At 39.9% G+C, this 13024-nt stretch overlaps 1 protein-coding gene across 1 annotated transcript in view; it reads right to left on the bottom strand.

Moving 5' to 3' along the window:
• The window catches only part of LOC143121459 (protein furry homolog), a 522367-nt gene that overhangs the window by 419482 nt on the left and 89861 nt on the right, over positions 1–13024 (bottom strand). The window contains exons 3-6 of the mRNA XM_076281827.1: positions 10267–10397; positions 9404–9494; positions 2617–2696; positions 2384–2464 (exon numbers count right to left, since the gene is read on the bottom strand). Of these exons, the coding sequence (XP_076137942.1) occupies positions 2384–2464; positions 2617–2696; positions 9404–9494; positions 10267–10397 (383 nt within the window). The remainder of the gene's footprint in view (positions 1–2383; positions 2465–2616; positions 2697–9403; positions 9495–10266; positions 10398–13024) is intronic.

Here is a 13024-nt window from a genome sequence, read left to right as displayed (position 1 = left end):
ATTTAGTCTAAAAGCAGAGCTTGGCTGAGAGAATGTATTAGTATTTGTTAGCGGGGGATTACTTAGTCTCAGTACAAGCTGACTCAGAGGACTCTTGTCGGGGTTCAGATCTTGAGTTTTTGCTGCGATGAAATGCAGTGTGGGACTTGTTTGGAGATGCATCCAGAATTTAAGTGCTCTCTTTTGTATGTTGATGGCCAATGGGAATCTGCCTAATTCTGCCCTACATGCATTGGTTGGTGTTTTCTTTTGGATTTTTAAAATTAATCGACAGAATTCTGCATGTAGGGATTCTACAGGATGCTTGTCCCATCTAGTGTAGCTGTGCACACTGAGTGGACCCCATACCTCACTTCCATATAGCGCAATAGGCTGGATAACACAATCGAATATTTTGCACCAAACTTTAATTGGTATGTTTATGTTCCAGAAGTTTCTTTTTATTGCATATAGCGCTCTGCGAGCCTTTTCTTTTAGAGCATTCACTGCCATGCTAAAGCTCCCCGATGCAGTTATGATCAAGCCGAGGTAAGTGTACTGCATCGTGTGATCGAGGGCGGTGCTGCCTAGATTGAAAGGGTATCTGTGTTCCTGACATCTGGGCTTCTTTTGGAATATCATAATGTTTGTCTTTTTTAGATTTACTGTCAGGGCCCAGTGCTGACAGTATTTCTCTAGCAGGTCCAGGTGCTGCTGTAGTCCCTGTGCAGTGGGAGATATCAGAACCAGGTCGTCTGCATAGAGGAGGAATTTAATTTCTTTTTCTTTTAGGGTAAGGCCAGGAGCTGTAGACTGTTCCAACTGCACCGCTAACTCATTGATGTAAATATTGAACAGTGTTGGACTGAGGCTACAGCACTGCCTCATCCCTCTTTTTTAAGTGAAGTATTCTGTAATTTTGTCGCCAATTTTCACAGCATTTCTGTTTTCAGAGTACATTTCCTTAACTAATTGGTAAACTTTACCCCCTACACCGCTTTGTAAAAGTTTATAAAATAGTCCTTCTCTCTCCCTCTCTCTCGCACACACACACACACACACACATCATGACATGACAGATCTAATCCACTGATTATACAAAAAGTCAACCTTAATTAATCTTTCAGGATTAAGGATACATTTTTTATCCATTAAGGAACGTTCCCAGAATGTTCCCTAAAGGTGTAGTTTTGTGCAACTATTAAGGAACCTTTAGGGAACGTTCCCTGATGGTCATATTAAGGATACATTTTTTTTCTCCATTAAGGAACGTTCCCAGAACGTTGCACTATTAGGGAACCTTTATGGAACTCCGATTCGCGTCGGGGCCGTTTTACAACCTCGACCGTGCATTAATTTCGGTGAACAGAACACCGTGTCGTCCATTATCCCTTACGTGTGATACAGCCAAAAAAATGGATTCATACAGTAGGTGTGCAAATAACATACGGTTAATGGTCGTTCTAAATTACGTAGGACAATGGGAAATTCAACCAAGCAGTGGAATAAAGAAACTTAATGTTTATGCAACGTCTGTAGGGATCTATAAATGGTATCACTGTGGCACACTCGAATCCCATTTTGAGCTGCTCCCGCTACTATTCCAGTCTGAGGGTGCACTGTCTGAAATGTACAGTATGTAAACTGATTTTTTAATATTCTGTGTATTTTATCTGTCTTGTTTTATGTGTGTATTTATGGACTTGAGTCTGCTAAATAAAGCTTCATTCATTCATTTATTCATATTGCAGCTCACCAACATTCGTGTTATAAGCCCAGCAACACAAAAATGGAAAGAATTTGTTTCGGTTGCAGCTAAATCAATTCTTTGTTGAAGGGGTAGGTCTATGCTTCTGGAGTTAGCATTTCCCTTTACTTTTAAAAAAAATATTTATCTTTATGAAAATATCAGACTTAATCCTCCTAATAAATCATAAATGTATTTCTTGTTGCTGTGCCTTTATTTTATTAAAGCAACACCAAAGAGTTTTTTATACCTTAAAATAATGTTTCCAAAATCGTTTCAGTGGTTCATCAACTCGTAACAGGGTGAACGGCAATTCTGCATTCGCTTTGCGGCCCTCTATCGACTACAATCGCACTATATAAGTTTGCCAGATTGGGTAGCGGATGGAATGAGACATAAGAAACTACAAATTTGACTTGCATCTGATGTCGCAATACATCGTACTTTTAGAAATCATGCAAAATATTCTACCTTGTCTGTGGACATCGTTATTTGCAAAGCTGGTGCTGGATAAACAAATAGCGTGCGTGCGACAGAGGGAAAGTTCTTTGGTGTTGCTTTAAATCTTGCCAGGTATATGTACTGAAATAACCTGCAGGAAAAAAACACAGACCATCCTCAGAGACACCATGCTCATCCTCTGCTCAGACAACTTACTTGGTCTGGGCACAGACTCCTATGACTTCTGCATAAAGATCTGCTACAGTGAGCATATTGCCAGTGTTGGGACCATTGCATCTGAGGAGACGAGATAGAGCAATAAAATGAAGTGCAATGAAAGACTAATAGAAACATGCAAACAATCAAAAAAAAGAAGAATACTCAGACAGAGGCAGAAGGACAGTCAACTGACTTAGCCTATGTGAAGAGATCCTCCTTTTCTATCTTACCCCTCTTTGTATTTAAAGTGCTTAAATGCCAAGTTAAGGACTTCATTGACCAAGTCATCAAGGACTGGATGGAGTGTCATCTAGTTATAAAAGAAGACTATGATTAGAACATTTACAAATGCTACTGTCACCATCACAAAACAACAGCAACAATTCCATTACTGCTATTACTATTATGGGTAAGGCTATTTGCACCCCTGGTACAATTAGCAGTGTATGCTATTCGTACCCTGGTGCAATAAGAAGTGAATTCTATTCGTACCCCGGTGCACACAGCAATGTGTTCTATTAGTACCTCGTCTGGTACAAATATCAATGTATGCTATTTGCACCCCTGTGCATTTAATCTGGCATATTGATCACACAATCTAATAACATTTTTTTTTTAAAAACAAGCAACATGTTTTTTGTTGTTGTTACATAACAGAGTGTGAATAGCTCAGCTGTGTAATAGACACTTTGAATAAGGTATGCTGTTTGCATCAATGTACAGTTAGAAGTGGATGCTATTCGTACGCTGTTGTTTATAGTACTGCATGCTATTTACACCCTGGTGCATGAAGTAGCTAATTGTTGCAATCAAAACTTCCGTTTGAGAACCGATTTCTTGTTCAAATTGCGCGCCTTCTCTCCAGAGACGTTGGTACACATGCACACTCACTCTGCCAAAACGCATCACACGGGAATTCAACCCAGGTCTATGGAGGGGGATAGCTGTCAAAATATTCGTGTCCATAGATTTGATACACGTGCGTATTTGTCTGTAGTTGTGCATAAAATAAATATTTGTGAATTCTCGAATGAGTCCAGTCGTGCATAAAATATATTGTGCGTATTTTATCCATCAGAATACGGATGAAAAAAAAATATGAATTCAAAAATTACAAGTACGAAATCAAACTTTACAGTTGGCTTTCTTTGGTATGAGTACGACTTCGCACAAGTGACTCAACTGTCAAAATACGTCATCGCCGCATTCACAGGCATTACTTGTTGAGAAAAGAAACATAGATCGAGATCAAGACTGCGCATGCGCTGAGACGAATCCGGCGGGGGCAGTGCCATTACTGCGGGTTAGGCGCGTCGGCGCTAACATTTGTGATAGCTAATAGCTACCTGTGGAGTTGAACAAATCGTCTTTTTCCCCCTTCGTTTATTGGCTTACGATGTCGGGAAGAACCTGTTGTGTGTTCGGCTGTTACAACAGCAGTGGGAAAATACAGATATGGAACAAAAATATATAAGTTCCCCCGCCGGTATTACACAGCCTGCCCCTGTGTAACACCATACATAAGCACTACACAGATTCCCAGGGCGAGCCGAAGACCAAGCTGTTCGTCAGAAGTGGATTGTGAACATCAACCGAAAGGATTTTGTTCCGAACAAACATATCACGGTAAGTTTTGTTTAACAGTATTAATCTTAAATCTTGCCAGTTGCCACAATGACTAGCATGCTGTTGTTTAGTCTTGCATGGCGATACTTTAACGCTATCTATGTTGGTGTGTTAAGACATGGCACCAAATATTTGACGTAGAAGCAAAACTGTAAAGTAAGTGTGTGCTAGGAACTTCGGTAGTCGCCAGAATAATTATCTCCATCAACTAAGTGGCACTATTGAAAAATTATTCGCTTTAACTACTAACGTTAGGGCAGCCATGGTGGCCATCAAATCAACATGATTTGGCATTACAAACAGAAAACGTATGATGGAGTTCGGGGGCAGGCGACACTATGCTAGTTGCAAGATTGCTTTCCTTCTTTGGTAACGTTAACCATGAAAACATCAGTCACTTGGAAAGATCTTAGTGCGTTTTCCTCCGATTCGTAATAAACAGTTTTTGGGTAGCACTCACATTTAAAACTCACTTGGATGTTTGATGTAGATGTTGTGCAAAATGTCCATGATTGTTTTTGGGTTAAATTTGTTGCTGTGCTGAGTTATAGTCTACATGTAAGTCAATGTCCTTTTCTATTTGTATTTTATCAGGGGTCAATGTCATCTGGAAGAGCACCTCCCAAAAGAAGATGGCATCCAGTGTCCAGATACTGCAGACCACAACTACAGTTTTAAGTCAACAAAAGACTGTGACACAAACTGATCAGTGTAGGCCTATGATTTGGATGACAAAGACTCAAAATTTACACAGGCTTGGGCATGGACAGTTTTTGGCAATTTTTGTACACCATTATGGCTTTTCACTCACAACTAAGGACCATCAAGTTAGCTGTCCCTGAACAACTGTTGCTTGTTCTAATGAGGCTCCGTCCATACTTCCACACAGGGATTTGTTGATAAATCTATACTTACCTTTTGAATTACTACTGTTTAGTGTATCTTTTTACCCATATTTCCACACAGGGATTTATTCATTAATCTATTCTTACCTTTTGAATAACTACTGTTTAGTGTGTCTTTTTTGCACATACTTCCACACAGGGATTTATTGATTAATCTATGCCTACCTTTTGAACCACTACTTTTTAGTGTACCTTTTTGGCCCTTATATCCACACAGAGAATTATATTTGAATCATTACTTTAAATTTGAGCCATTACTGTTGATATCCTGTCTAAATATTTTCCACAGACTGACCTGGTCCAGTCTATTTGACCTCGGCCTAGTAGCATATTTGAACCTTTTTGTACATATGGCCGATACAAACTTTTCTCATCTGTCGTCCCTCGTTGGTGGAACGCACTACATGTTCCTACTAGAGCAGGGACATCCCTCAACATCTTCAAAAATGTCTGAAAACCCAGGTCTTCAGAGATCATCTCCTCTCATAGCACTACTACAGACAATTGCACTCATTGATGCACTTATTGTGGGTTTTTTTTATTGTTAGAATTGCTCTTAAAAGCTTTAAATGTTTTTACCATGTTGCAAGTTGCTTTGGCTAAAAAGCGTCAGCCAAATGTAATGTAATTGTAGTAATAATAATATAACAACAATTTGTATGTGTGATACATGTATTGTATAAATTAAATGAAGTGTCAAGTTCAAATAAACTGTAATTAATACATCAACAACTGTTCTTTATTCCATTGTGCACAAGTTCCAAGCACATGATGTGTCCTCTTGTGAGGGCTGAAGACATTTTTTGGGAGGTGCTCTTCCAGATGACATTGACCCCTGATAAAACACAAATATAGAGAAAAGGACATTGACTTACATGTAGACTATAACTCAGCACAACAACAAATTTAACCCAAAAACAAACATCTACATCAAATATCCAAGTGAGTTTTAAATGTGAGTGCTACCCAAAAACTGTTTATTACGAATCGGAGGAAAACGCACTAAGATCTTTCCAAGTGACTGATGTTTTCATGGTTAACGTTACCAAAGAAGGAAAGCAATCTTGCAACTAGCATAGTGTCGCCTGCCCCCGAACTCCATCATACGTTTTCTGTTTGTAATGCCAAATCATGTTGATTTGATGGCCACCATGGCTGCCCTAACGTTAGTAGTTAAAGCGAATAATTTTTCAATAGTGCCACTTAGTTGATGGAGATAATTATTCTGGCGACTACCGAAGTTCCTAGCACACACTTACTTTACAGTTTTGCTTCTACGTCAAATATTTGGTGCCATGTCTTAACACACCAACATAGATAGCGTTAAAGTATCGCCATGCAAGACTAAACAACAGCATGCTAGTCATTGTGGCAACTGGCAAGATTTAAGATTAATACTGTTAAACAAAACTTACCGTGATATGTTTGTTCGGAACAAAATCCTTTCGGTTGATGTTCACAATCCACTTCTGACGAACAGCTTGGTCTTCGGCTCGCCCTGGGAATCTGTGTAGTGCTTATGTATGGTGTTACACAGGGGCAGGCTGTGTAATACCGGCGGGGGAACTTATATATTTTTGTTCCATATCTGTATTTTCCCACTGCTGTTGTAACAGCCGAACACACAACAGGTTCTTCCCGACATCGTAAGCCAATAAACGAAGGGGGAAAAAGACGATTTGTTCAACTCCACAGGTAGCTATTAGCTATCACAAATGTTAGCGCCGACGCGCCTAACCCGCAGTAATGGCACTGCCCCCGCCGGATTCGTCTCAGCGCATGCGCAGTCTTGATCTCGATCTATGTTTCTTTTCTCAACAAGTAATGCCTGTGAATGCGGCGATGACGTATTTTGACAGTTGAGTCACTTGTGCGAAGTCGTACTCATACCAAAGAAAGCCAACTGTAAAGTTTGATTTCGTAGGGGAGCGCGGGGCACAAAGTAACACTTTTTGGTTATGGCTAAATAATTCTAAAATCATTTGAGTTTCGCTAGTTATACTTTTTAACAAGCAACATACATATCTCTGTTACACATATGCACTGGAAGTTTGTTTGTAGGAGCTACTGTTCTTTTACAATTCCACCGAGAGTGGCGATAGGTGAAATGTTACAACCTGCCCCATATGCGGGGTTAGTTGTAACACTCATCCCAAAGGCTGTTTTTAATTAAATTAATTCAATAAATTTATCTGAATGTGTATGATAGAATAGGATCTGACTATTTATGATACATAAGTCATGAACTAACAACAGACGTGTGTCGAAAATTGACTTTATTTTCTATACGGAGAAATAACATGAGAAATATGCGCCAATGGAAGCAAATGAGTCTAACCAAGGTCAATCCTGCCAAGAAAAGCCCTCAAACCTGAAAACACATGAGGCAAAATGCAAAATATCACAAAAACTAACACTAATACGTGCATATTTTTGTATTGCAACATCATTGTACAGTATGAGTGGCTTAGTTGTAACAGCGCGTTACAACTAACCCCGCTGGGTCACGTTTGTTATAAGATAAGCTAGCTCCTGCTATGAGTTGGCTACATGTTTCAAAACGGTGTTCATTTTTAGCCTACAAGACGGTTATTAAGATGATAGAAGATTGGAGTCAAAGAGCTGCACCCACAACTCAGTAATGGAAAAACAAGTACCACCTAGACATTTAAGTTGATGTCTTCAAAAGGCGTTTTGCTGCAGATCTACGTGGAAACACGTCCATACTGACTGAAAATTTGTGGAACACCGTCTCATAGTAATGTGATTAACTGACCAATAGCATGCCTCGATCAACCCCCTGCAAATAGGGAAAAAGTCCGTGTTACATTTAACCCCGCATTACTTTGTGCCCCGCGCTCCCCTACTTGTAATTTTTGAATTCATATTTTTTTTTCATCCGTATTCTGATGGATAAAATACGCACAATATATTTTATGCACGACTGGACTCATTCGAGAATTCACAAATATTTATTTTATGCACAACTACAGACAAATACGCACGTGTATCAAATCTATGGACAGGAATATTTTGACAGCTATCCCCCTCCATACAGGTCTCCCGCGTGCCAGCCCTTGTCTGTAACCACTGCACTATCTGCTTCCACAAGGAAATGAGGTTTGGAGGTAAACTTATAGTTTATAGGCCTGAACGTCATATTCACGAAATGTCTGTTAGCTATCAAACTGGCGGTTGTATGTGTTAACTGAACAAAGATTATGAAAATAAAACACAAGTTTTCCATCTCAAATTTAATTTGAACAGATATTAGTGCTGAAACCGTTCAGAATTCTTCACTTTCTGCTGACGAAAAAACGAATGTCGGCCATATTTTTGGGCACGCAAGCAACATGTTTTTGTTGGGTGTACGAATAGACACTCCGTACTATTATTATTGGCAGTTGTAGCAGTAATCATCATCACCATCATCATCATCAACATCATCATCAACAACAACAACAACATAATCATCATCATCCAGAGGGGTATTTCACAAAACCTAGATAAGGGATTAAGCTGGGATTTTTAGGTTATCCTGGATGAATTTAGCCTTGACTTGGTTTCACTAAAGAGATGGCACATAAGTTACCATGGGGATTTATTCTCTGCACCAAGCCTGGTCCCAACCAGGATAACAGCCAAGCTAAGTTCATTCTAATGGTAATTATGTGGTCTTATTGGTTCAGCTAGCTGTCATTCACATCAGACCTCCGTGCTAATTTTAAGGAGCTTTATTCCATTTATAAACTATTTGCTAAATGTATTTGCTCGCAAAACAAAAAAGATTGTCTGCCTACTACCATATGGTTATTATTTTAATTGTGATAGCCTTATAATTATTAACATAGGCCTAGGTACTCATTGTTTGCTTATTTTATTGATAGACGTTTGATGAATAGCTTACTGTAGTTGATTGGAAGTGGAGGGGCAAGTTTTCGAAGGTATTTTCAACTATAATATTAAGGTATATCATACTATGTGCATCTTTGCAGTGGCAAGCGCTTTCTTAATGATGTTGCGTGCCGAGACAAGGAAGCACTCACACGTGGGTGCACACGTAAATTTGCATTCAGTTGGTCTACCACGCCTACTGCTGTTTTACAGAAATAGCCATGATTCACCATTCCAAAAAGGATAACTTTACTTCATTGTTAGTCTATACCAAAAGCGGTTGTTCACTTTGTGTGAATGACGCTATTTTCCGCGTCTTTTTTATTCCAACCGTGGGCACTTTGGAGCAGAGACAAGAACGCGCACACATCCTGAATTACTTACACCTGGCTTGACATAGTTGCTCCTACTCATCCTGGATTGGCATTAGTGAAACGGGTTGAGCTAGGATGACCAGACAACGCTATGTCAAACCTCGCTTTATCACTTATCTTGGATGTCTTAATTCTGCCTTTGTGAAATACCCCTCAGGTTGCTTGTGTGGCCATAGTAATAATTTGAATTGGAGGAAATGGTAATAAGGATAAAATACCTGCTTTAAAACCTCTATTAGCACCAGAGAGAATATGAAGTCAATTGCCAGATCTCTCCTCTCCAGCAAATAATCCTTCTGATGGTCATCGCTGAGAGGGAGACCATAATACAGTAGACATCACTCAAAAAGACAGCAGAACAGCTTTAATCAGTGTTTCTTAACTGGTGGGCCGGGACCCTAAAGTGGGTCGCGGAGCCGTTCTGGGTGGGTCATGGAGCTTGTGGTTAAAAATAAAAAAATAAATAAATAAATCACCCATTTAAAATGCTACCTTATCAGATTGGACCTTTATTTGATAGACTTTATTTGTATGTCAGTCATTTCTATGGACAGAACCAATGTTTATGTGACAGATCATGTTAGACATCATTTTAGCGGTAAAAGCAAGTAGGCTACGACCCTGAATATTTGAAGTAGGATATGGATTCACTAAAATTGAGACAAAATGGGACAGAAACCCCAGTGTGCGGTGTTCACTGAATTGCTGACACATGAGAGAAAAGGCCTCATGGAAACAAAGCACCCGTCAAAGACAAACCTGTCAAGTACTTTGAAAGGTGACATCAGGAGTTGAAGACTTCACAAATGTAATGCCAAACATCAGCATGTTCCAAACAAGTAGGCACTTTGTGTGTCTTACTATGTAGCTCACCGTAACCGTTGGCTTGATCGCTAAAAAAATATATGGGTTGTGACTTAATGAACATAGGAAATTGCGGACCCCAAAGCCAGACCAGTTAAGAACCACTGTCTTAAATGATACACATTATTTCTTGTTCCTAGATTTTATCATTACTTCTGAAAAGTGAAATCCATGAGTGTAAAAAGGGACCTCTGTGATGGACTTTGTTTATTCTCACTTTTTGGACTTTGTGCTGGGTCTTGGTATGGAATCATCCTCCATGCCATTCTGCCTTTTGTACCAGTCAAAGAGTGTGCGCAGGATAGAAGGCAGGCAGTATTCAGCCAGAGAGCTCATGGTACTAATCAGCTGTAATGAGACATATTCAACTCAGGGAGCAAATGTCTAACAGTCTATATATCCAGAGAGGTATGAAAAAACAAGATCAGTTCAGTAAAATCTATGATCTGTGTTGAAAAGGCTTCAGGTAAATCAGCAACTCGCGATATTTGTACAGGAGGACAGCAGTGAGCAGTCTAGAAATAGCAAGCAACGCAGAATGCAGTCTGTTTAGTCTTTAGTAGCTCAGACTAACTTCACTACAACACCTGAAGGAGGAACTGGGGGACGGACAAAAAATACACAAGTACCTGTGAAGCAGAACAGTAACAGAGAGAGGTGAAGAAAGGTTGTGGGGAGGAGAGAAAAGACAAGGGGGGGGGCATTTCTACAGTGGGACATGGGGCAGGCTGGATCTCAAGGAACACAGCTTCCCCTTTATTAAGCTTCACACAAACACAGCTCTGTCCCCTCAGCCTCACCCACCCACACAACTCCATCTATCCCTCTCCTATCACCTGTCTGATTTATAGTCTACTTGCCAGTAAAATTAACACAGAAACATTGTATACACATGCTGACATGCATGTTGGACAATTTACATAATTATCAAAATTAGCATAAATTCGAAATACACTGAAGTGATTTCGGCTTTCTTTTTGTTATTGAGGATGCTGAATCAATTTCTGACAAACCAAAAGTGATCCAGACTGGACAGCATCAGTATACACAGAGCACGCTTTTTTAATCGTTTTTATCCAGCCAAGCAATAAGCCCCAAAAGGCCATACACTGAAAAGTGGGATTTTCGTCCCCGTAAACGCCAGTAAATCTCCCTAATTTTCAGCAGTTAATGACAATTTACAGCCTGCGAACATCGTGTTTGTCTGTGCTACATATTGTCGGAAACAAACTATGACGTATGTGGAGAGCTTGTGGAGTGTACTAATGGCTCTAATTAGCATATGAATGCAGCGAAACCGCGCACCTGGCCTGAATTTCCTTGCTCAGTATTGGATGAAACCACTTCTTTCAAACAAGAAAAATCACTTGTGATATGTCCAGTCTGGATCACTTTTGGTTTGTCAGAAATTGATTCAGCATCCTCAATAACAAAAAGAAAGCCGAAATCACTTCAGTGTATTTCGAATTTATGCTAATTTTGATAATTATGTAAATTGTCCAACATGCATGTCAGCATGTATATATATATATGATATGCCACTACACTAGTATTACCATCAAAGACATGAATGAATTTATTGAGGAAAGGAAAATTTGCCAGGAACCTGTTTAAATGCAAAGAAAGGGCTTTATTAAAACACACAACTATGTACAAAGCGAGATCTGCCCACACAACATATGGGTAGCTCACAAGAAGCCCAAAATCCTAGCTACAGCTCTGTGAACTGGCTGTTTGCCGCCTTGGAGCTGTAACTGGCGGTGTTCTATCTGAGGTAGGCCCCTTTTGCAGACGCTTAGGCGGGGATCACATTAGCCAGCGGCAAGCGGCAGATTTCCTATTGTTCTCTATGGTTCAGCAGTGGAACGGTGGCAACGCTGATGTAACGCTAGCGTTGAACAAACTGAGCGTTGAACTTGGTTCAACTTTCAAAGCACAACACGAGCGTATTTAATTGACAAACCGTTTGTGTTGTTTAGGAACGAGATCAAACTTTTTATTTAAGTGAAATTTCTACAATATCCCAACCTATCCCACTCTGGTATTTAGAGTTGTTTCGTTAAGATAAAATTCTTATTTAAATTTTGGGTTCGGCAAAGGACGTTTTTTGCCTTTTTTATTCATGCCCTTTACAATCTGGAGAGTGAGGGAGTGAATGAACCAATTACAGTGGGGGATGATTAGGGAGCCAGATTGAATGAGCCAGGTTGGAAATTTAGCCAGGACACTGGGGAATCCCCTACCTTTGCGATAAGTGCCATGGGATCTTTAATGACCACAGTGAGTCAGGACCTCGGTTTGACGTCTCATCCGAAGGACGGCATCTCCTACAGTACAGTGTCCCCGTCACTGCACTGGGGCATTTGGGATTGATATTTTTGGCCAGAGGGAAGAGTGCCACCTACTGACCACCCACCAACACCACTTCCAGCATACTGACGAAAATCCCACTTTTCATGCAGTGATAGGTTCCAGTGATTTTAGAACATCTAAGGTGTCTAACATCATGTTGTGCCTAACAATGCACCTTAGCTGTTCTAAATGCACTAGATCCTATGGCCTCGTGGGGCTTATTACTTAAGTAAATGATGGTTGAACTAGGAAGCAAGCTCCACTACAGTGGAATCAACTGTAACCAAGCTAAATACCCACCGTTGTCACTGTCATTAACCAAAGGAAGTAGTACAAAAAACTGAACGAGTTGGATCCTTTTTAAACTGTTCCGCATGTTTCCTTTGTGTGCTATAAATGCATGACAATAGCCTACATACATAAGTGCCAAATGAAGAATAAGCAGTACAACAGCCTTCGAGTTAGGATATACAGAATTAATTGTCTTGGCGGAGTTTGGTTTCCAAATCACCAACAACCTAGGATAGTGTATGGTACGACTTGTTAGAGTATAATGCATCAATTTAAGTTTAATTTACTGGTGGTTATGCCCCTAGAAGTCGTAAAATGGAAAGTTTGGAATT

Source organism: Alosa pseudoharengus, unplaced genomic scaffold (assembly GCF_046254945.1).
Source record: "Alosa pseudoharengus isolate Yale_2024_CS ecotype anadromous, Long Island Sound unplaced genomic scaffold, YU_APseudo_1.1 YU_APseudo_1.1_scf_13, whole genome shotgun sequence".
Lineage (NCBI taxonomy): Eukaryota > Metazoa > Chordata > Actinopteri > Clupeiformes > Clupeidae > Alosa > Alosa pseudoharengus.
The sequence above is the reverse complement of the archived record's forward strand: the minus strand, read 5'-3'. Positions and strand labels throughout refer to the sequence as shown.